Source organism: Saccoglossus kowalevskii, chromosome 17 (assembly GCF_978046115.1).
Source record: "Saccoglossus kowalevskii chromosome 17, keSacKowa6.1, whole genome shotgun sequence".
In the NCBI taxonomy this organism is placed as follows: domain Eukaryota; kingdom Metazoa; phylum Hemichordata; class Enteropneusta; family Harrimaniidae; genus Saccoglossus; species Saccoglossus kowalevskii.
Genome location: NC_140657.1, coordinates 14,359,588 through 14,382,882, shown reverse-complemented (window position 1 = coordinate 14,382,882; position 23,295 = coordinate 14,359,588). Strand labels below are relative to the sequence as shown.

At 38.4% G+C, this 23,295-nt stretch overlaps 1 protein-coding gene across 1 annotated transcript; it reads right to left on the bottom strand.

The window, feature by feature from the left end:
- Positions 1–718: 718 nt before the first annotated feature.
- On the bottom strand, positions 719–23,161 carry LOC100370701 (ubiquitin-associated domain-containing protein 1-like). The gene is made up of 11 exons (XM_002733001.4): positions 22,924–23,161; positions 20,214–20,285; positions 19,340–19,453; positions 14,241–14,293; positions 9,667–9,774; positions 9,135–9,237; positions 8,316–8,424; positions 7,177–7,366; positions 5,038–5,124; positions 4,194–4,332; positions 719–3,247 (listed from the first exon to the last, which is right to left on the bottom strand). The coding sequence occupies exons 1-11, from the start codon at positions 22,994–22,996 to the stop codon at positions 3,123–3,125; spliced, it is 1,173 nt and encodes a 390-aa protein (XP_002733047.2). The 5' UTR covers positions 22,997–23,161; the 3' UTR covers positions 719–3,122.
- Positions 23,162–23,295: the final 134 nt, after the last annotated feature.

Sequence of the window (23,295 nt, the reverse complement as noted above, 5' to 3'; positions counted from 1 at the left end):
AAGTGACGCAGCTCGCGCAAAACTCAGACAATTCTTGAAATGTGTTCATCCTTTCAGTTTACGACTGTTTTGAACTTTCAGTGTAACAATCTTAGATCATAATTACGACCATTTGGGTGTTATAGAAACATAAATAAACGTGGCACAACCGTCTTAGATGAAAGTTGATGTCCACCTAGGTTGACTCTGGTACCTGATATCCGATTTAGAATCACCTCTATCTGTACTCCATCCGGACATTATCCCCGGACTCACTCCCAATCAGCCCTCTAGCGACGAGTCGATACATAGTAGCATCTTCTCGCTAGAGGGCGCAACTTGTAGGATACTAGTACGTGTATTGGTGCAACAGCAAATCACTAACCACTGCAACTTCAACTGATTAATGTAGAAGCCTACTCCAATCAGATTAAAATAAGATCCTTGTTTTGGCTTTTTTTCATTTTTGTTTTCTAATATATTTCATTTTATTTTATTTGGATCTATTTTTTATTTGTAGATAGTTTTTTAAATTTTTGGTAATTGGGAATGCCAAACAAGGCACGTATGAAAGGTATGTGGCGGTAGTTAAAAATATACCGAATCACAAGCACGTAAAAAAAAAAATAATTTGAAAAAATAATTTGAAAAAAAATAGTCAAAGTAAAATAAATATATAGAATAAAATACACGCCGTACAATACATCAGATTTTAATCAGATTGAAGCCTACTCATGAATGAACATAACCAGAATTTATTCATTTTGCAAGTAAATTGTACTCTCAGACAATACATAACAAGTAGCCCTCTGTAGTAGCCTGACATGGCCATTCTGAATTTACAAGGTGCAATGTTCCCAGCCTACTGCCTCCTTATGACAAACACTCTGAACATCTAATTTTCAAATAAATCAGTCAGTAATATATATTACATAAATAAATACTATCAATACAACAAACATATTTACTTTATATTATAAATATTTATACATTTTAGGGCGGTAGTTGCCGCGCTGCGCATGTGCGATATTTGTGTTGATAAACATTGTTTTTCCCACAATCCAATGCGCTCTTCTAATGATAAGCACAAGTATGAGGTTTGACCTGGGCGCGACTTGTACTAATTACCGTCAGTGACTCCTTCGATACCTTCCAATCAACTCAAAAATACGCAATTAAAGCTTGGTAACGTCTCAGGCAGTCAAAGTTTATACTTTGATTTATACGAGTCCCATGTATATTGTGCATGCGTGGCGCAACAACTACCGCCCTTTGAATGAACTGAAACAAGAGGCTTCTAGGCCAATCAAATAACAGAACATTTTTAAATGGTGCCAATGTACTCGTTGATTAGCCGATTGCATTCAACTGCCGTTGAAATTTCTAAATATTTAAGAGAACGAGGAGAATGGGTTTTGGAGGTCGATAGTAGTGCGGATCAAGTTATTTGGATTTATAGCCTTCAAGTGACAGTATTCCACATACACATTTGAGAAAGATTTCTGAATGGATAAGAAACCGAGATGAAACCGTATGAGCAGACGATGAGCGTAGCCAGCCCATCACCAAATCACATCCACAACGGAAGGAAGCCACGGTATTGCACATCTACTCCTCTGATAATTTATTAAATTTTTAGATTCATATTAGAGAAGGTGCAGTATTGGGCTCCAACTTATTTATTTGGGGGGAAAATCCTTGAATATGCAAGCAAATGTAATTTTTTTCAATTATTGTATTGTATGCACAACTTGTTTCATAAAGTTACCTATATTTACAAAGTTTCAATTTTCAAGGGGAGTACGTTTTACTTTTCCATGGTTCCTTAAATATAAACGATTGTGTCCCATAATTCCCTGGTGCAATCACTGGGATTCAAAGATTCACCTTTAAGTGGGTCAATACGAGAGAAAGATGACAATGATGTAGAACTCTGAAATAGAAGTTTGTATTTCTAACTAACTCAGAGGACAGGGAAAGGAACATCACTCCTAAGATATTATTGTCAATTTAGTGGTTCAGGTATACTCGACTTTTATTCATATATTAGTAGGAATTCCACAAACTTAGAGAGCTGTAATTTAATAATTAAAACTGTATTCCTTCAGTTTAGATAGGTTTTACCTTGTATTAATGCACCATCCTTCACATGACAATTGCATGCTAGTGTCCTCAATAAGGTGGTAATCGAAAAAAATAGAAGTGGCCAGAAAAAAAAACATTGACACATGTAAATGTGTTTACAATTATTTGATTTAATCAAATACACATCAGGGATAAAACAACATAAAGATGTTGTAAAAACAGAAGGTTTAAAAAAACAAGACTCTGAATTCATGCAGAAAAATGAAAATGTGTCCACACGAATCCTAGAGTCTATGGTTTTACCAGACTTTGAGGTAAATCTGGCATTCTGATCACACATTGCAAATTGTACTCTTCAAAAACAAATACTGCAGATTCTTCGGGAATTTAATATGGTTAAAAATTGTAAGCTGGTAATTTGAGAAATCAATAAAAGCATATTTTATACAAATAATCTAAAACTAATCACTTAAAATGTTAATAATTTTCAATCAACTCAGTGTGCATTTTGCAAATTTACTGGAGAGTGATATATGCATGCATGTTCCAGGGCCACAGCATTGTATTTTACGCAACAATTGACACACCAGTCAGGTTTTAGACGTAGCGTAAGTCAAAACAGACACCGCAGATGATAGATCACTGTGGACGAAACAGCTGACTGTTTGATTACTGATGGTTATCGTAATAATACCAGACACTGCTATATTGGATTTAGAGATTTCACGCTTGATAGCAATCAACTCTCCGCCTGGTACATGGGGCTGTAAATCATTTATTATTTTTACATTATATTAAATTAAAATTGTAAATATAGAATTGTACTTAAAGATAACTGTCATCAGAGCGGCATGTACCAATAGAGGGCGTAGTTACACTAATATATAATTGATGCGATTCAATAATGAACACTAAAAATCTGTGATCATTTTCACAAGCAAAGTTGAGTAATCGACAACTGATTGTGGTAGGTAGTGTTTGTGGTACTTTGTTCACATCTGATATTAACTGTATTCTTACAGGCTCGTGTGATGAAGCGAGAGAAATGTTGATGAGCGTCACGATAACGAAAACTGTCGTTCTGTCTGGTATATCCGTGATATCTGGATCAGCACTGGTCCAATCACCGAATCTGATAGATATTCAGAACTAGTGTGTGGGTTTTCCAGCATGTGCTCGAAACCTATAGCAAGAAAGAAAAGGAAAAAATGATTTTGTAAAAAGTCCACTACCTCAAACATGACGTAAATAGGTGAAAGATGCAACCATTATTCCAATTTTTAGTCTTACATTGATCAAAACGTTTTCGAGAGATTTCAAATTCAAAACTTGTTCTTATGAGTGTTATTACTTTCATCTATGTCATCGTGTATGTCACAGCCGTAATTTACATAATGGTTAAAATTACAGGGTTTTCCATTCCTCTTGTACTTGCTACAAAATAACTCCCATAATGCTACATTAACATACACAGACAATAAATAAGTATAACTCGGCAGTGATTCTAATACAGAAATCAACAAATAAATTATTCATTATTTGAAGAGAGGTGAATGTGGCCATGTGCCAAGTTCAATGTGGGTAACATGCAACATATGACTCGTAGCATAGTGATTGTCGCATCAGACTCTTGATCGGTAGACCCAAGTCCAAATCCTACCTTAGGCTGAACACCAAAAAACCCCTACCCTGGGTGAGTGTGCAGAGAGACTGCTGAGCTGAGCTTTAATCAAGGTGTTAATTATTGATGGTAATTCAAGGTCATTAATATTTATTAGTTGTATTCTGCATGTATTAAGTTGAAAAGAAAAAACAGTTCCAAATTGTTATCAAATTGGGCTTTAATTTTATTTTTTTATGATAATAGTCTGTTTTTCTTTCACCAAGAGATTCGCCATAATGAAGGAAATCAAACTTAAAACCATTTGGAATTTTATTTTCGCTGAAAAACTGAATCAGTAAAAATAAAATCCAATGAAAATGTTAAAGTACCTTTTCCCTATACTTTACATTGAACTTTTAAAAAATCAGTGAAAATAAACTCGATACAAAACGGCCAAAATATTATTTCAGCAAAAATTAAATCCAGCCAAACTAAATTACAGAATGAGATGCAGTTATATACAAACCTAACAGTGTCCTTGGATTGTTCAAACCAAGCAGTACGACTGGATCGTTCACAATGGCTTGAAATAACGAACTCTTTGGATCGATGCCTTGTTGCATATCTTCCACCGTAGGTGTCTTGTCACCTAGCAACCAATCACACTGCAGACAAACATATGCAAATGGTTTTAAAAAAGTTTGAGCCAAATTCAAATTGTGTGTACTGAGCAGGTCATGTAAGTGCAGTGCATTGTGGGATAGAACTTGCCATTTTATACAATGGAAAACTTATCATATTGAAAACTAATAATATATTAATAATATATGACTTTTTCATGTCATGTGACTGAGCATATTTTGGAGATACTGTAAAATGACTAATTTTCACTGGGTTTAAATTTCGCTGATTTACCATTTCAGGCATATTCAGTGGGTTTTAAATTCACGGTATTATCATTTAGATAATGTGTTCTATGCTAAATTTTACATATTCACTGGGTTTTAATTTAGCATGTTTTTCCAGTCTGCGAAATAAGCAAAATTAAAACCCAGTGAATAATTAACCCTTTTACAGTATAAGGAAATAATTTCACTATATAGAAACCAGCCAAAAAATGCATATTTTAACAATTTTCAACATTTCTGATTCTTGTTTCTCAAAATATTGTTTCATGACCCCAAACTTTTGTTACACTTTCGGAATCCTAACTATAATGAACCAATAACAATTAAAAATATGAAGAAAATGACATATATTCCTCAATGTGGCATGAATCACTTGAAAATCATCATTTCTGTTAACAGAAAATATCAGGAAAGCAATAGTAAAAACTAAAGATGAATTATCATATGTGAACTTTAACTTACTGCTGACTTTTCACTATTTCCACAGACTTTTAAAGCATCCAAGATATCTTTTTCTTCAAATCCCATCTCTTTTAGTCTCAACAAAGCCTGGAAAAAAATAATACAATAAATGGTGTAGCAACATTAGGGTGATCTAAACTTCCGGTATTGTGATAATGGAGTAAACATGTTGCAAACTTTGTGCTTTAATATGTAAATGATGGAGACGTGGCGATCAATACGTTCTCAGAAGTTCTGGCGCCTCATTTCATAATTTGATGACGGTGTTTGCGAAAACAACATTTTATGAGAGTCAATGACATTTTGAAATAAATACATGCCAATTTGGATAATGCATAAATTAAAGTTGTATTGTAAGTAAAACTTTCTAATTAAAAGTAGAAATCAAATCGGAGAGTTAATGCATTTGTGAGTTATACTGATCAAAACCTGACATATTGCACCGTGTAACGACTAAAGTTGTTTATTGTCTTCATTATAATAAATCCCATCATGCATTGCTGTTCGATTCTGCTTTAGGTGCACGCTAAATACAATTAACTACAAGTGTGTACTGTTTGATGTTCTAAGTTGAATAACTCGCAGTTATAACATGAATAAACTAGTCCTACAAATTTGAAAGGGAGAAAACTAATGCCTATACAGGGGAAAAAAGAGTGTAGCGTACATCGCAGAATAATCTAAATGGAAAATGATTCATATCCAACATTGATTTTGTATTTGAGCCCATCGCGAAACTGAGAATCCAGTGTGTGATTCAGTGACTTGATGACACCCTAAGATGCTGAAAACTCAGTAACTTGATGACACCCTAAGATGCTGAAAACTCATAGTGACTTGATGACACACTAAGATGCTGAAAATTCAATGATTGTTGACACCCTAAGATGCTGAAAGCTCTGACTTGATGACACCCTAAGATGCTGAAAACTCATAGTGACTTGATGACACACTAAGATGCCGAAAATTCAATGATTGTTGACACCCTAAGATGCTGAAAACTCAGTGACTTGATGACACCCTAAGATGCTGAAAATTCAATGATTGTTGACACCCTAAGATGCTGAAAACTCATAGTGACTTGATGACAACCTAAGATGCTGAAAACTTGATGACACCCTAAGATGCTGAGAACTCATAGTGACTTGATGACACCCTAAGATGCTGAAAACTCATAGTGACTTGATGACACCCTAAGATGCTGAAAACTTGATGACACCCTAAGATGCTGAGAACTCATAGTGACTTGATGACACCCTAAGATGCTGAAAACTCATAGTGACTTGATGACACCCTAAGATGCTGAAAACTTGATGACACCCTAAGATGCTGAAAACTCATAGTGACTTGATGACAACCTAAGATGCTGAAAACTTGATGACACCCTAAGATGCTGAAAACTCATAGTGACTTGATGACAACCTAAGATGCTGAAAACTTGATGACACCCTAAGATGCTGAAAACTCATAGTGACTTGATGACACCCTAAGATAATGAAAACTCATAGTGACTTGATGACACCCTAAGGTGCTGAAAACTCATAGTGACTTGATGACACCCTAAGATAATGAAAACTCATAGTGACTTGATGACACCCTAAGATAATGAAAACTCATAGTGACTTGATGACACCCTAAGGTGCTGAAAACTCATAGTGACTTGATGACACCCTAAGATAATGAAAACTCATAGTGACTTAATGACACCCTAAGATACTGAACACACAACACAACCTAATTAACAGATCTACCCGGTGATGCTTGACTATTGGCAAAGCAAATAACTTGCAGATTTGTATCCGCTACATTATGTTACCGTACTAATTTTTGCTGACAACACAACTTTAACAGAATATTAATTTAGCTGAAGTGTAAATCTGATTTTCTTTTAAATTAGTGACATCTTCAATTAATAAAATTACAGGGTTACCTAATTAGCTATATCCTTGCTAGCTAAATTTACATACTTTACAGTATTCATATGCAAGCCAAAACATCTGATGGACAAATTGCATGGGAACATCTTTGGTCGATCTTGTGAAAATCAAAAACGTCCATGATCAAAATTAGCATACAGGACATCAAAACAAATTTTCAATAATAATAGAAACACTATGGAATCTGAATTTATCTACTCACCCTTTGATTCGGCTTGAATTTGCGTTGTCTGAAACGCTTGAACAATAATAAATTTTCCTCAACTTCCGTCTGGTTAGTTGCTCCCTCACTGTCATCCACAACTGACTCGGGCATTTCAACGATTGGTTGATCAATATCTGCATCACCGTCATGCTTCAACAGCCACTCCATGGCATCCACAGGGTTCATTCTGCATGGATAGAAAAAAATCCATTACAGAGTCACTGAAGATGGAATCACTGTACCGGGAGATGTATGTGTCGCTACAGAATCAACAAATTTCCTAGTGTCATAAATTGGGGGCCTGGGAACCAGTGAGGAAAGTAAACAAAATAATCCTAAGGTAGAATCTACTCATAATTTTTGACAAAATTGGTCATAAATCGCATGAAAATGTTCATTAGTTTATTATGTACAATCATGAAGCTAATGTCTCATGGTACAATGAAATAGCATTATTTTGTGTTTCACAGTTATGCTTTTGAGAAATGTGTCTTAATATTTCTTGAAAATTGCTATTTTTTGAACAATTACATAGAAAACAATGTTAAAGAAAAACAACAATACAACATCATTAAACAATATATGGTTTTTTCAGTCTATGTCACCAGGCTAGATTTTGAGTTATTGCATAATATCTCTGCCATAGGAACCTGTAGTAAAAGTGTTATAATAGTGTCAAAATGGCAACTTCCCACTAAAATACAACCATAAATTTCTTGAAAAAAAAAGCTGGTGACCCCCAACTTTTTTTAGATCAATATATTTATATTGCCTTGGGATAAAGTTTATTGCAAAATGAATAAATTCTGGGTACTGTAGAATACTTTATTTTCGCTTGGAATTTATTTTCGCTATTTTCGCTGAAGGGATGATTCCGTGAAAATAAAATCCAGCAAATATACTTTTTTTCCTATACTTCACATTAATCTCATCAAAAATCAGTGAAAATAAATTCCAACCAAAAGGCCCAAAAAGCCTTTTCAGCGAAAATTAATTCCAGCGAAAATAAAGTATTCCACAGTATTTTAATTTATGAGTAGGCTTCTACCTTAATGCATGCAATCAAACTGCACTATGTGTGTTTTTATGAAAACTAGACAGTTAACTTTGCATTATTCAATGCTGTTACAACTTACTTGTTCAATATCAATGCCTTAGTTGCTCTGTTCTCAGCGAAGCCCATCTCTTGTAGCTGCTTCAAAGCAGATGGATCTACTTGTGACGCTTTTTTGTGGGTCAATATTTCTAATAAAAACAAAACAACAATCACCATCAATATAAGCTCACTCAAATGAACACTTCATTCAATCAAACTCAATGTGCCATCAGCAATACACCAAATTTTATGTGTATTTGATTCAGTTATAGCTGGAATTAATTTTCGGTGTGGGGACTTTTTGGGTGTTTTGTATGGAAATTATTTTCACTGATTTTTGATGTGTTGAAAGTAAAATATAGGAAAAAAGATGTATTTTGCTGAATGAAAGGGCAGCAGTCTCGTGTCGCGTCCTGTTCGATATGGGACTCATAACGACGTATACAACGCATGTAAAATACATTGTTTATTTACATGAAATTCGAACACGCGCCGACCACCGTGATTGAAATTAAATTCAAGTGAAAATAAAGTATTTTACAGTACACGAATTCAACTTAGGATAATTTGAAATTTCACATAATGCAGTCATACTTACCTCAACAAATTCCAATGTTTAACATTGAATAGAACTTGTAGACATACTGTTCAAAGAAGCCCTATGTAAGAAATTTAAGCACTCCCAGTTGCCAGTAAGATCGGTCACCTGGGAGGTCCTGCACCCCCTATCTCCAGTTCTATTTTTTCAGTGTGAGTGAATCAGGCTGTTCTTCAGACAGTATGCCCACTAGCTCTATCTAATGCTAAACAATGTTTTGGTAAGATACATACGACTGAGCATAGTAACATAACCACTTACCACTCGCTTGTAAGACCAAGTCTACTGCTTCAGTATTAAGACTTAGCAACCTATGCGTCGTGTCTAGCAGAGTTATTAGAATTTTACGGAGTTCCTTCGAAAACTATAATACAAAGTTGAAGAGAGAATAATATAAGTTTATTTGACTTAAAAAACAGACTCAATTGCACCATGCATACATGCAATGGAACTGGGTACTGTTTGCAAACAAATACAGAAGTGTGATTCTAAATTAATTATTCAGACAAATAGTTTCCAAATTTCAAACTCGTCTACTACTACTACACTCTATTTCAGTACAAAATAGCCACCACTTTAAGAGAAATACGCAATAGGATCAGAATAAATATTTTCACAAAACTGAGGCTGGCTAATGTTTTTTTCCCTGAATGTAACCATGGAATAACATTTTAACAATCAAAATGTCAGGAAAACTTTCCCAAAAATTATGACATTGTGAAATTGTTAACTTGCATCCTTCTTTCCGATAGCCATTTATATTTGCACATTAAAAGAAAGGAAAAAAACTCACTTCTGCTACCGGTGGAAGGTTTTCCGGTTTCCTATCAGTGTTCTTCACAGGCACACCTTCTGTTGCCTTGGCGATATCTTCAGCATCAGGTGCTTTATTCAAATCTTGCTATGAGAAAAGTGAACACAAGTCATTGTCAATGACACGTCCCCGTTCCGTTCATATTTGAGTGACATATACATTCAAAGCAGATCATGACCGAAATGCACCTGCATATGTACAACACATTGTGCTAAATCTGAACAAAATCCATCCATGCATGACTGAGATCTCGTTCTGGAATTGTGAAAATACGCGATTTTGATGCATTTTCGGCCTTAAAATGGCCATCATTTCGCTATTGTTAAGCAGATCATGAAACAAAGGCACATATCTATTTGTGACATGATGTACCATGTGTGTGTGAAGTTTGAACTTGATCAATCCAGACATGTCTTGGATACGGATCCAGAACTGAATTCTTTAACAAAATGGCCGCCAGTCGGCCATTTCGAACTTGATCCGAAAAAAAAAAGACGTGCATCAAGGTCCTATTATGTTTAATGTATGTACCAAATTTGAACAAAATCCATCCATGCATAACTGAGATACGGGTCCGGAATGGTGAAAATGTGCGATTTCAATGCATTTTCGGCCTTAAAGCGGCCGCCATTTGGCTATCGTTAATGAGATCATGAAACAAATGCACATACATATTTGTGACATGATGTACCTTGTGTGTGTGAAGTTTGAACTTGATCAATCCAGACATGTCTCGGATACGGATCCAGAACTGAATTCTTTAAAACAAAATGGCCGCCAGTCGGCTATTTCGAACTTGATCCGAAAAAAAAAATGACGTGCATCAAGGTCCTATTATGTTTAATGTATGTACCAAATTTGAATGAAATCCGTCCATGCATAACTGAGATCCGGGTCCGGAATGGTGAAAATGTGCGATTTCAATGCATTTTCGGCCTTAAAGCGGCCGCCATTTGGCTATCGTTAATGAGATCATGAAACAAATGCACATACATATTTGTGACATGATGTACCTTGTGTGTGTGAAGTTTGAACTTGATCAATCCAGACGGTAACAAGAGAAGTCGGCCAGCAGGAGAAGTCGGCCAGCAAAACAACGGAGAAGTCGGCCAGTGCGAGAAGTCGGCCAGTGAACATCCGAGAAGTCGGCCAGTGGGGAAGTCGGCCGGTGAAACATCGGAGAAGTCGGTCATTATGTACATACTACGTTCAAACATATTTACATTTTTTTTCTCGAAAAGTCGATCATTACTGGACATGGTACTTACTACGCTTGTACATATTGACTACAAATATGTTTTCGTGCGTCAAGTACAAAAGTGAGGAGTCGGCCATTTCGGTACAGACTTCGTTCGTACATAATGACTATAAACATTGTTTTTCATGTGTCAAGTACGAAAGTGAGAAGTTGGCCAGTACAGTATAGACGTAAGTCAGAAGTCGGTTTTTACAGTACAGATTGCGTTCGTACACTTTGATTACGGAAAATGTGTTTTCGTGCGTCACGTACTATTAAAAAAATGTGAGTAAGTGAGAAGTCAGCTATTACATTACAGACTAGGAATTCAATGTATTTAATTGTTATTTTAACCATATCCGTCTCCCAGGAGACGCGATTGTGTCTTGAATAAACTAAACTTAATTGACAGTTAGTGAATAACATGTCTTTCTATTTACAGAGTACTGAAGGGATTTCATTTATTGCACTTTATATATTATTGTTGGGTTTTAGAGAGAAAATTATTTCTTTACGGATAACAATTCTGCTTTAAAATATAAAATCAACATTACCAAATGATGTTTAAGCCTGAATTAACTAACTAACAGATATAGTATTTTATGGCATACAGAGGGCGCTGAGGCGCAAATAGCCATATAAGCAATGTTTTAACTATAATACTGTAAAGGGGTTAATTATTCATTGGGTTTTAATTTTGCTTATTTCGCTGACTGGATAATGCGCTGAATTAAAACCCAGTGAATATGTAAAATTTAGCATATAACACATTATCCAAATGATAAAACCATGAATTTAAACAAGTTATGGCGGAGATACAGAAGAAAAGAAATCACAACGTCCAGATTGATGAAGGCAGCGTCATACATCGCAGCACCGACAACAGAATGATGAAACCATGTCGGTAATGTATTTTCTGTCCTTTGATGAAATTGCCATTACAATCTCGCAACTCGATTACTTTTATGTTATTATGTACTTTTCATGTTTTGAAATAAACTTAAATGCTGACTAACAAATTTCTCTAGTGTTTTTTTTTCAGCGCCGTTTACTTTCGTTTATCATCGCAACTCGATTACCTTTATGTTATGTACTTTTCATGTTTTAAAATAAACTTAAATGCTGACTAATAAATTTCTCTAGTGTTTTTTTTCAGCACCGTTTACTTTCGTTTATCATCGCAACTTGATTACCTTTATGTTATGTACTTTTCATGTTTTAAAATAAACTTAAATGCTGACTAATAAATTTCTCTAGTGTTTTTTTTTTCATGATTAAACGTACATTATACGTAACGAAGACGGCAAATACGTTTTTTTGTTCACGTTAAAATGAATATAATTGATGTGTATAATAAATGGCAACAAATGACGTTTTCTAATGTACATCATTTCATAAAATCATACGGCAGTTCAAACAGTTGAGTTGACGTAAACTTACATAACAACTATGAAAGTAGCGCACATCACGGGTAGCAGTTCAAATACGCAGTTCAAGCACTTCCATTGTGATGCATAACTTCACACTTTCGCACCCTCGGCAAGTTCAAATATTAACAGTTTAGACAATGAGTATAGTTGTGATTAAACACGACATTATTTGTTCCTTTTAGATAAATCATTGTCATAGTTATGTATTCTGTGCAAAACGAAATGACTTGTATTTTATGCACAAAACATAATTAGTCCTTTCTGGCTAAATAACTATGACCTTACAGGTAATCTTCCCTCACTGAACTCCCGTTTTGCCATAAGGTTTTACTGAAAGAGAAAATCAAACATTGTTCTAGTAATCACCATGCACCGACACATTGCCACCCCGTGAAAAGGGTGGTAAAGCCAGGCTATCCACGTAACAATATGGCCGCCGGCACGTTCTCTCAACTACAGGTTCGCATTGTTTATTATTCATAGCACACATGTGTGTCACTGCAAGATTTCGTTTTAAAAAAATGAAGATCCAATGATAACGTATGAGTAATAAATATCTGTCAAACATTTCTAATAAGTATTTCAATGCGATCACCCTGAATGAGTCCCAAAACTGCCATGTATCGGCGAATGGTCAATATTTTTGCTTGTCGAATGCTGTGATGTAGGCGTCGCCTGGTACCCAACAGCCCTACATGCAGTGGTTGTACTATTATAGTAGGTAGCCTATATGAACTCAGCAATTTGCTCTGTAGCTTACGAACAAAGATTTGTACAGTCTCCCTGCCTATTAGTAGAGTTGAAGTGGCCGACTTCTCCGCCCGGCCGACATCTCCGACAGGTCGACTTGGTGACTGGCCGACTTCTCCTGCAGGCCGACTTGGCGATTGGCCGACTTCTCTCGTATTCCTCAGACATGTCTCGGATACGGATCCAGAACTGAATTCTTTAAAACAAAATGGCCGCCAGTCGGCTATTTCGAACTTGATCCGAAAAAAAAAATGACGTGCATCAAGGTCCTATTATGTTTAATGTATGTACCAAATTTGAATGAAATCCGTCCATGCATAACTGAGATCCGGGTCCGGAATGGTGAAAATGTGCGATTTCAATGCATTTTCGGCCTTAAAGCGGCCGCCATTTGGCTATCGTTAATCAGATCATGAAAAAAATGCATGTGCATATGTCCCATATAATGTGTGATGTATGAGTGAAGTTTGAACTTAATCGGTCCATGCATGTTCGAGATACAGGTGATCACGGACGCACGGACGAACGGACAGACGGACGGACGGACGCACACAGGGCAAAACATAAGTCCCCGTTTTCGGACTGCGTCTGAACGGGGACTAATTAGGCACTACCAACATGGTGATACTCGGTAGTTCAGAATTGCAGCAGAAGATGCCATTTCAATTTCTGATTGAAACAACCCCTCTCCCCAAAACACAAAGAAAGTATGGAAAGTGGTAAGAAACTCACAGAAAATACAAAATTACTTTTTACCTTTTTTTTTCGTGCATTATATCTATTTTAATAGGTGACGCAGGGGCAAAATGAGATAGATGCTTGATTGGTCTGACTGGCCCTGGTCATTTATTTCCCCAGTCTATATCAACACAGTGCTCTTTCTCATTGCACAAATGCCCAAATATGGTGCCATACTGAATATCATTTACCGTTTTTCACTGCTTAGTGCTAGAAATATTTACAATTTGAACATATATACAAGGCAGAGTGTGATAGGTGAAAAAAAGCCTTCAACATACAAGCTGCTTTCTGATTGGTTTGTTTTTCAGGTTTTAGAGTTGGGTAACCAATCAGGTACAATCTTATAGGTAGCTTTGTATTGACTCATGTGAGCAGTATACACAGTTAGAACTCACTTCTGACAAACTTGTAGTGGATGGAACACGTCTCTTCAACAGAAGTAAATAATCTAGGGATGAAAAAATACTCATATATGTAACAAACATTTTTTTAAAAGAGTGCTGGACATTAATATTCATGATGATTCATTAGATATTCAAAATATGCGATCAGGATCACAATGTGTAGGATATAGCCAGAAAATGAAAAGTGCCCGTCTAAAAACAATGTAGGAATAAAAGACAATAATAGTAGTCAGTAGCTAAAGACTTATAGTCTATTTTTTTTAATTTTCAAGTAAAAGTGGAAAGGTTTGTTGAAATTTAGCCTGTCAATTGAAATTTCACACCTGTCTAAAATACAGTCTTTGTCCAAAATTCGACAAAACAAAAACAAACAAAAAACTGCCGAGTACACTACACAGTCGAATTATGCAGGGCTTGCAGCCATATTCTTCTTTTTCTTGTTATTTTTTTGGTTATCTTATTTGAGAAGACTGCTGAATGGAATATTGTCAAACTTAATACTGTGGAATACTTTATTTTTGCTTGGAATTTATTTTCGCTATTTTCGCTGGAGGGATGATTCTGTGAAAATAAAAGCCAGTGAATATACTTTTTTTCCTATATTTCACATTACACTCATCAAAAATCAGTGAAAATAAATTCCATACAAAATGCCCAAAAAGCCTTTTCAGCGAAAATTAATTCCAGCGAAAATAAAGTATTCCACAGTAGTGTGCTGATAGAGACTGATGTGAACTGGTACACCTAACATTTAAAATTATGAATGACATGTGGATTTCTCATACTTCCGAGAGTCAAGGTAATCTGATATTTTGGTCGCAGCATCACTAATGCATGAGTTGCCAAGATCACTAATTAAAAACTAATTTCGTTCTCTTACTCATTCTTTTCTTATTCCTTGCATGAATCATGCACTTAATCAGAGTATAGCAACAATTAAAATCTAAACTTAGCTAATCTGAGGTTAATGAGGTTTTCATGGTTGAAACTGAGATAAAATTAGGCGAGGGTTCTCCGAACCCACCTATTCACATAGTTCATAGTATTCTACAGAACCTCAATTCACTACGTTCAATTACCCACCATAAACTCCGGTCAGTCAAAATGACTATTTTGAACTGTAGGCATTAATCAGCGATTCTGCCGGTGACGGAGAGATAGAATCCAGGTCAGTGGAAGCCCCATGACCTCAAGATTCTTTTACCCCTTACGTCACGAACCCACGTGACCGAGGCCATGTGGCAACGCCACAGGTAGCCGTCCCTCACTCTGGTTCCTTTCTCTCCGCCTCGAGGACTTAGACCAACGTGACGGAAAGAGTGGGGAGGTTGGGGGGGACCCGGAGTCAATGGTGGGTATGAACTATGTGAATAGGCGGGTTCAGAGAACCCTCGCCTAAATTCACTACGTTCAATTACCCACCATAGACTCCGGTCAGTCAAAATGACTATTTTGAACTGTAGGCAGAGTCAGACACCGATAGGTGGCGGGTTTTTCCGAGCCAACAGAAAAAAAAGGAATGATGAAAGTCTTTCCCCAGTCCGGGATGAAAACAAACTCAAAAGACCTAAGTTAAGATCCAAAAAGGGTGGTGTCTTACCTTGCCTGTGCTGTCCCCGAAGCAAGAAACCAATGCTGCTGTGGTGACAGGGTTCGGTGCGCCCGAGAAAGCTAGACCCAAGCCAAATTCGGGGGTGATAAGCTTGAAGTAGGACCGAAACAGTTCGCATGAGGGCGTAGGTCGAAAGAAGCGAAACCTGGGAGCTTCCAGGGAGTGCTAGTGGTACAGACAATCTGCCCGCAAAAATGCCGAGACTGACTTATCGCCTATGCGCAGGGGCCCCTGCGGTCGTACGGGCTGGGTCAGCAAACAAAGCCTGACCCGTTACGACGGGGCCTAACCTGAAGAGACCCTGCTCAATAGATTGGGTGTCTCTTAGGTAGTAGTTGATGAAGACGTTCTGCGTTCTCCAGAAGCCTGCCCTCAGAATGTGTTTGAGGGGGGGCACCTGACGCTAGCGCTAGTGAGTTAGCAATCGCACGGACCTTATGTTCTCGTACTTGGTGCCTCTGCAAGGTCTGTGTTGAGGAGGATATTGTATTATAGACCTCCAGTACAGTCGCAGTAATCCACCTGGAGATGGAAGTCGGGGAAGCCGGCTTATCCTGTTTGCCAGGGCCGTAACACAAAAATATGTGTTTGGTTCCCCGTCTGGAAAACTTGGTACGGTTCTCGCGGCAACTCAGCGCTCGGACCGGGTAGAGAAGCAATTTCTCCTGATCCTCCGGACCGACAATATTTGCCAGCCGGGGGATGACGATCAGGTGAGGATCGTGTCCTGGGATTTGGTTCTAGGCGAGAAACCCGATTCGTGTCTTTAGCACAACTTGATTGTCCATAACGGCGGTACATCATCCGGGATGGACAATGCCCCCCAGCTCTGGCCGACGCCTACCTGAGGCGAGGACCAGTAGGAAGACTATTTTCCACGTCAAAAATTTGAGTGGTGCTTGATCAGAGAGGCTCAAAAGGCGGTCTGCTTAGAGCGGACAACACAGTCGACAAGTCCCAGTTGGGCAGTTCCCTTGCATGGGGTCTCAGCGTCTGGAAAGCAGTAAATAGTCTCCTAATAGTAGGACAATCGGTTAGTCTTATTCCCGTACGTTTGAATGGTGGGGCACAAGGCCGACCTGTAGCCAACAATCGCTGCATAGGACAAACCCACTTCGTCAAACAGGTGGACGAAGGAGCCTGCTACCTGGCCAATAGAGGGATGGTATCGATCAATCTCCCTTCCGCTACAATAACCAGTGTATGCTCGCAGCCTAGAAATGTAGGCTGCATTGGTGGAATCCCTGTTCGCACTGGCCAGGAACTTGGCAGCCCGCAATGATAAAGCTTTCGTAAGTTGGAAGCACTGCTGGTGTTTCGACTATCGTTTCCGACAGAAGTGGAAACTAGGCCCTGTTTGGCCAATTGGGTGCGACCAATGATAATATGCAGGTGTGCACCTGTCGAAGTCTTCTCCGGTGCCCGGTGGACTAGCGGGAAGGGAGGAAAAGCGTACACAACTAAGTGGGTCCGCGGGGTAGCAAAGCGACCCTGGCCCAGGCTCCTGGAGTCAGCAGGAGTGTTACGTATGTTGGGAGCTTGGTGTTCCGGGGTGCGGCAAACGGTCTAACCATGGACCATCCACAGCCGAAACAGCCTGGAGGCTACCCACTGGGGTATCAGCCACTCCGTGTTCTAGAGACGGAGTCGCCCTGAAAGGGCGTCGCCAGACTGTTCCTCACCCCTGGAAGGTGGTGTGCGGTTAGCTCCACATTGTATTCCAGGCACCAAAGGAGGATTTTGCTCCGCTAGGACTGACAACGATGGGGAATGCGTCCCCCCCCCTTCTTGAAGGAGACCACCGCTGCGTTGTCTGTGCGGAGCAGGACTCTGTGGTCTCGAACTACGGGTAGAAAGCGTGGTAGTGCTAAGTACACTGCAAACAGTTCGAGCCGGTTGATATGGTGGTCCCAAAACTATGCGGGAGCCATATCCTTGGGCTTGTTCGTCCAATAGATGCGCTCCCCAACCCTGGGGGGAGGCATCTGTTACCTGAGTCATACCTGCGGCGAGCGGGTCCAAGGGGGCCCCTCTGCCCGAGGTTGGTCAGTGACGACCACCAGGGCAGGGCTTCCTTCACTTGGTCCGAGATCGAAACCCGCCTATCTAGTTCCCATAGGAGAGCTTGGCGTTATAACAAGCGTTATACCGGGCGGCTGCGTAGTGCGGCCTGGGGAACGACCAAAGTTCGAATACTTGGCCCAGCCGGGCGATTCGAAGGAGATGGCAACTCGCTAGGTGCATCGGTACGTGCAGGTAGGGCCCGCTTAAGTCTAGCGGGGCTAGCCAGTCAAAACGGTGGATGGAGAGAAGAACCCTGAATGGTGTCTCCATGTGGAACCGATCAAGGGGCACGTACTGATTCAGTCTGTCTAGGTCCAAAACTGGACGCCTGCCACTTGTATATTTGGTACTACGAACACATTTGGGTAGAAGCCTGGACTTAGTTCCGGCTGATGTACCCTGTGTATGGCGTCTTTCCCCAGCAAACTGCTACTTCCTGTCTGATTGCTTCCGCCTTGCGGGAGTCCTCTGGCAGTGCCCAACAGGGGAGACACTGACGGGGGGAAATGGAGATTTCAGCGGTATGCCGTAAACGGATGTCACCACCTGGAAAGGTCCAGGTATCGGTCACCCGCCATCTCCAAACCGGACTACACCGGCGCAATCTGTGTACGACAGGGATGTGTGGCCATGTGTTCGGCAGTTGCGAGGGGGGGGGGTGCTCCCTTCCCCCATGAGGTGAGTTCCCCAAGGCCTGAAGTAGTCACTAAGTTGTGACCTGGACACTCACCGAACACGTGCCTGTTCCCTCTTACCTCCCTGGGGGCGCGCCACTACCCTTCCCTCCCATGGAAGGGTATAAGCGCTTGCCTCCTGGCTGACTCTGGCTAGCGGACAACGCCCTAGGGCGTTGTGTTTTCTGTGCTTGGGGTGCCCTCTGCTTGCCCATGGCAGGACCAACTGGCTAGCGGATTCGATCTGAACCCTCTGATTCATTGCACTCCGAAGCTCCGAGACTGTAAACACCATTCCCTGAACAAAGAGGGTGGAGGGTGTCCAGTCTGCGTCACTGAGGTGGGGACGTACATTGTACCCCATCGCTGATTAATGCCTACAGTTCAAAATAGTCATTTTGACTGACCGGAGTCCATGGTGGGTAATTGAATGTAGTGAATTGAGGTTCTGTAGAATACTTTATTTTTGCTTGGAATTTATTTTCGCTATTTTTCGCTGAAAGGATGATTCCGTGAAAATAAAATCCAGCGAATATACTTTTTTCCCCATATTTCACATTAAACTCATCAAAAATCAGTGAAAATAAATTCCATACAAAATGCCCAAAAAACCTTTTCATCGAAAATTAATTCCAGCGAAAATAAAGTATTCCACAGTATTACAAATACACAGGTTGTATCTTGCAATATCACTCAATATTATCTCTGGTTTCAGTCCCTGATATCCTCAAATGGTATACCTCCATCTTTGATTCCTTCTTGTGTTAATGTACTACTATCTGAAAGTACATTTCCACTGGTCACATGAACCAACTTAAAATAAAGGACAGATTTAGAAGCTTCAGGACTTGTCACTGCAAAAAATAAATGAACATATTAAATTAAAAAGATATAAATACAAATATTCAACAAAATTTGATTTATTTTCACATTTCACATCATATACAGTTGGTTATGTGAACACCAATAAAATTAAAGAGCAGTGGTTGCCGCATGTAAACAAAAAATGTAATTTACACACGTTGTGCATGTCGTTATGAGTCCCATAGCGAACAGGACACAGCGCGAAAACCACCTTTGAGAGTTTGAGCCAATTTCGGAGATTGGGTTGAACCAGAGAATTTTTTATCGGTAAACTGAATACAGCATGAAATATTTACTGCATTTTACTTTTATTAACAGGTCATTGTCGAAGCGTAGTTTACGCACGGTTACCGTCTATGCATTCACAACATATTCACGGTGGTTAATATCCATGCTGTATCATGATATAAAAATGATTACCAGTATTCGTTAAGCAATAATCAAAAACCAAGTTTTAAATTAGTGGCATTATGAAGGGATGGGCGCTTTGCCTAATGTGACCCTGTATAAAAAAATTGTGCAAAAGTGGGGAGCGCTTGACTGGGCATGCGCGTTAACGTCGGCGAGTACTGTAATTTGGGAGACAAATTCAAGCTTTGTCTTACTTACATGTAGCATGTTGGGGATGTATTATGGGATAGAAAAAGAAACTATGCACTACTGAGCATGGACTGATCAGGACCACACAATTATTTTATTTTTCTTTGGCTTTATTTACATTTAAATTAATCTGATAGTCCAGATACGTACTTGCTGCGCAATTCCATAGAAATTTTTCCTTGACTTTTTCCACCAGAGTAGAAGGATCTACTTCAACGATAGCTGGAACAAAAAAAATAAAACATTATCATTCTGTGTTTAGAAGATCTCAGTCATATTCCACTGCTTCACTGCATATTCTGACATGCTTACATATCAACTGAGACCCCAGAAACCATACACAATTTCTTGGATAAACTTAGATCCCGAAAACTTTATCTATTTTCTCATATCCAAATCGCATATGCCATTTTATTTTAGATTGAATTTCAAAAAAAAAACGTGCAATGTTATCATATGTCCGGTTTATTGTTATGATTCGTGGCTCGGCTGCTCCACCCACCGTATGACGTATATGCAAATTTACATATTAAATTTTTGGATTTTGTGGTCACATGACTTTCACGTTCACCCCTCGTTTACACAATTTATATTTATTTTTCAAGAATTTTTCATCGGAATCGCAACAGACTGCAAACAAGTCTAATCTGAACTATATATTTGAGTGGTGTTACGTCTGTCTAAAATGACTACCGATACGATTATAATAACTATGGCGTTTAATGTAATAAAGTAGTGGTGTTCTGTGCTTGTCATTGGGCTTGAATCGTACCAATTCATGTGTACTAGAGGATTTGATCTAGATCCCATGTGACGTAGTAAAAACCATTTATTTTTCACTGCTAGAAATTTGTGTAAATAAAAATTTGCGCTGTAGGACCCTAATTTACTGATTTGCAAAATTTGACAAAAATTGTCTCATGAAATTAAATCAGGTTACAGTAAAATCAAAGATTTATAAGATAAGATTACATGTACTGATTTGCATCTTTGATATCTTTTTTTCACCACCAATTATCTCTTTTCATCACAACTTTACAAAATAGTCTCTTTTATATATCCTTCTGAAGATTGGGACAAAAATAGCCAAATTTTTTAAGTAAAAACTGAAAATTTACTCAAATTTTGTCTGTTGGCTCCAAAATTAGGGTTTATTTCCAGAAATATTGAAGAATATAAAAAAAAATTACAGAAAAAATTTAGGCGGGAAAGTCTGGTGGTGAAAAGGTTAAACATGTGTGTATGAATTGGTGTACACTGTACGTGATGATGATCGTAGTACTTATTCACTGTTACAATGCTGTACCATTACTTTCACCATCCTACTACAGCCAGATCTGAAGGCCTTTGCCGCATTCTGGCCACGCTGTGTGGCGCGGATCGCGTGGACGGGTTTCATGTTCTCTGCACGTAATAAGCTCGGTTATTAAGCATCCTTTTTTGGGGATGCCCGGTGGCCGAGGGGAAGACGTGTAGTGGCGTGGAGCTAGGCGATTAGGTGCCGTACGCGAGCGCCGGTTCGAGTCACGCACGCAGTACGTGTTTACTATAATTAGACATAGTCTTTACCTTTCCGTTTATTCGGTGTTATTTGCTTACGTAGAAAATCTCATGACTTCCATGCACAATCGAATGTGGACAATTGGTAAGGTTCAATAATCAGAAATAAGTAAGATTATCACATAATCAAAATCGCAAAATGCACGTAATACATGCTTTGTGAGTAAGCAAGGACACAGGGTGAGACAAATACTAACCAGTTTTTTGACAGTCATTTGCATACTCATTTGCATAGTATTTCTAGAAATGTAGCGTTTTGCAGGTTTTTTATCATCACGCGAAGACATTCATTGCATATCACATTTCTTACATATTATCATCTACTGAAATTTTGAATTTTGAACATTGAGTTGATTTTAGAAATACTGCCCTCTTTTGCATTCCCAAATTATAACATGTTAGATTAACTATTTAATGAATACTAACTCAACCTTAACAGTTAAGATAGTCACTACAATTAAAACATTAAACAATTGATCACAGAAAATAATTAAAAAATTGTTGTGTGATGATTCACATACATGCTTGTCTTTCATAATTAACGTTTTTTCTAAGAAAGATGGATGTGTTTCCAAGGAAACAAATTATTTGTATGTATTTAATACATACAAATATTTAGCCCAATTAACACAACATACAATGTATCATTTTTTTAGCATCCGTCAGAGTACAAAATGTTGAGACATGATGGAATGTTTTTGCCATAGGAACCAATTGTAAACTATTCAAAAAACTCATTTTTGATGAATTTTGGGGATTGTTTTGTTTTTATTTCAGAATTTTGAACATTTGAGTAACTCAACCCCTCTTGCTGTAATTATAATTAAAATGAGGGAGGGGCACTGGAGGGGAAGGGTTACGATTAGAGATATGGATATGGGGGCTAAGGAACTCTTACCAAACATTTAGTTATAAATTGGACGTGGCGTTGCGAAATTGGTGTGGTTTTTAATCTATAAGCATGGGCGTTTATGTAACTCGAACAATTCACCTCTGTATTGTATTTTTGTACGGGTAAGTCATTGGTAAAATACATTGTTTTGTTGTTGTTGTTTTTTGCAAGAAAATGCAGCCCAGACAAAAATATTGATTGCTTAACACTCCGCGAGCGATCACTTCCGGGTGCAAATAAATATACTCCGTTAAATTATGGTGTATTGATGATGACGATGCAGAATTTCTACCCAAGTAATAGTAGTATTCACTAATAGTATTCACAGTGCAATTGTTAACAGCTCTGTTTCATGATCGCAGAGTGCTAGTACCGATCGCTATCGACCGGCAGAGAATAAATACTGACCCTCTTCCCCTTTCATATCCGTAATTCTCAGCTTCATCTTTCCTTCAAAGAGATTCGATTCTGTCACAACCATGACCAATCAGAACAAGTTTATGAACACCCGGCGTGATTTGACTGGGTGGAATCGCACAATGCACAGGCCACTCGCGATGAAAGTTAGAATTTCTGGCGTTATGAAATCAGTGAAGTGATTTCAGAAAATTTCGTGAAATGTTTCTGACACATGAAGGCCGCCATTTTGAATAATCAGTGGCCGCAGTTCTCCTCGTTCTCCGAAAAAAAATCAGATTTCAAACGTCAACAAAACAATAATGTAAACTTAGCATAATAATTTTGCTTTATTTTCTTTTCAAATGTCGTATATTCCCTATC

Excerpts from the sequence above, each read along its gene's own strand:
- LOC100370701 (XM_002733001.4), bottom strand. The coding sequence starts at position 22,996 with ATGGTTGTGACAGAATCGAATCTCTTTGAAGGAAAGATGAAGCTGAGA. Across the intron at positions 9,775-14,240 it reads CCACTACAAGTTTGTCAGAA|CAAGATTTGAATAAAGCACC; the intron begins GTGAGTTCTAAC and ends CTTTTCTCATAG. Across the intron at positions 9,238-9,666 it reads ACCTTCCACCGGTAGCAGAA|TTTTCGAAGGAACTCCGTAA; the intron begins GTGAGTTTTTTT and ends TTTGTATTATAG.